This window comes from Neopelma chrysocephalum, unplaced genomic scaffold, assembly GCF_003984885.1.
Source record: "Neopelma chrysocephalum unplaced genomic scaffold, ASM398488v2 Primary Assembly neopelma1_86153, whole genome shotgun sequence".
NCBI lineage: Eukaryota > Metazoa > Chordata > Aves > Passeriformes > Pipridae > Neopelma > Neopelma chrysocephalum.
This window is the reverse complement of record NW_020915732.1, coordinates 1-1931: the sequence shown is the minus strand read 5'-3', so window position 1 is coordinate 1931 and position 1931 is coordinate 1. Positions and strand designations below refer to the sequence as shown.

General features: G+C 65.9%; 1 protein-coding gene across 1 annotated transcript; it reads left to right on the top strand.

Moving 5' to 3' along the window:
• Positions 1 to 8: 8 nt before the first annotated feature.
• Positions 9 to 1754, top strand: LOC113979632 (low-density lipoprotein receptor-related protein 1-like; the record flags this gene model as incomplete). Its single annotated transcript, XM_027706961.1, has 6 exons — positions 9 to 37; positions 261 to 367; positions 570 to 686; positions 782 to 958; positions 1295 to 1435; positions 1548 to 1754. Coding segments are annotated over exons 2-6 (745 nt in total), but the record flags the coding sequence as incomplete, so codon positions are not given.
• Positions 1755 to 1931: the final 177 nt, after the last annotated feature.

The following is a 1931-nucleotide window of genomic DNA, read 5'->3' as shown; positions in this document are numbered from 1 at the left end:
ACGAGCCCCACGCCATCGTGGTTGACCCGCTGAGGGGGTGAGAGACCTGATGAGCCCTTCCTCCCTTCGCCTGCCCAGCCCTCTCACCTCGCTCCCTTTGTGGTGGCAGCTCCCAGTGTCACCCTCTGGGTCACCTCAAGTTGCCCCAGAGTTGCCTGGTGACTCCGGGACACCGTGGGAACAGAGTGGGAGGGTTTCTGCTCCAGTGGGGCATGAGACTGTCCCATTCCTGTGGGAATGACCTGCCTGTGTCCTTCCAGGACGATGTACTGGTCAGACTGGGGCAATCACCCCAAGATCGAGACGGCTGCCATGGATGGGACGCTGCGGGAGACTCTGGTGCAGGACAACATCCAGTGGCCAACAGGTGAGCAGAAACACGTGACAGGAGGGGCACGAGGGGAGCAAAAACCTCGATGGGACGTTTTGTGCTGGGGAGGTTTGTTCTGGGGGCTCGGAGCCCCGCGCCAGGAGGGTGCAGGGGTGGCAGGGGGGGCTGCTCTGCGGGTCACTTGGCCAGGAGGGGCTCGGGGTGGGCCGAGGGCTCACTGGGGGCTGTGTCTCCTCAGGCCTGGCCGTGGACTACCACAACGAGCGGCTGTACTGGGCCGACGCCAAGCTCTCCGTCATCGGCAGCATCCGGCTCAACGGCACCGACCCCGTCGTGGCCATCGACAACAAGAAGGGTAAGTAAGCGCTTCCCGAGCCCCCACGGGGGTCCCCCAGCCCGGGATCCACCCTAAATCCCTGCCTCCATGTGTCCCCCTCTTGGCCTCCCCAGGGCTGAGCAACCCGTTCAGCATCGACATCTTCGAGGACTACATCTACGGCGTCACCTACCACAACAACCGCATCTTCAAGATCCACAAGTTCGGGCACAAGGCCGTCACCAACCTGACGTCCGGCCTCAACCACGCCACCGACGTCGTGCTCTACCACCAGTACAAGCAGCCGGAGGGTGAGTGCGAGCCCGGGACCCCCACCCTGCTCCCGGGGAGCTGCTGGGGCCTGATCCCTGGGGCGAGGTGCCAGGGGGTGAGGGGAGCGCTGGGAAGAGGGGGCTGAGCCCTGCAGCTCTGTGCCCAAAGTGGGGGAGTCTGGGTGGGGCAGAGCAGGGGGGTTTGTGGGGTGGGTTGTGGGACGCCAGCTGTGGTGGGGCACACTCAGCTGGTGACCCCGGGGCATCGAGGGCTTTGGGGGTGTCCTAGAGGTGTTGGGGAGCAAGGAGGGCTGTGGGTCACCCTGCTGTCCCCACCCCTCTGTCCTCACCACCCCGTGCCCTCCCCGCCCGCAGTGACCAACCCCTGCGACCGCAAGAAGTGCGAGTGGCTCTGCCTGCTGAGCCCCAGCGGCCCCGTCTGCACCTGCCCCAATGGCAAACGCCTGGACAACGGCACCTGCGTGGTCATCCCCTCGCCCACCGTGTCCCCCGTCGGTGGGTGACACCAGAGGAGGAGGAGGAGGGAGGAAGGGGAGGAGGAGGGGGGTCCCTGGACTCTGCCAGCGCGGTCCCGCTCACCCCAGTCCCCTCCATCCCTCCCTCCCAGTGCCCACCACGGACACGTGTGACCTGGTGTGCCTCAACGGCGGCAGCTGCTTCCTCAACGCCCGCAAACAGGCCAAGTGCCGCTGCCAGCCCCGCTACAACGGGGACAAATGCCAGATAGACCAGTGCTGGGACTACTGCCAGAACGGGGGCACCTGCGCCGCCTCCCCCTCGGGTGAGTGGGGGGGTGCCCGCCGGGCATGGGAGGGTGGAGGGAGGGAGGGATGGATGGATGGGTGGAGGGAGGGATGGAGGGATGGATGAAGGGATGGATGGAGGGATGGAGGGATGGATGGAGGGATGGAGGGAGGGAGGGATGGAGGGATGAATGGAGGGATGGAGGGATGGATGGATGGATGGAGGGAGGGAGGGATGGAGGGATGAA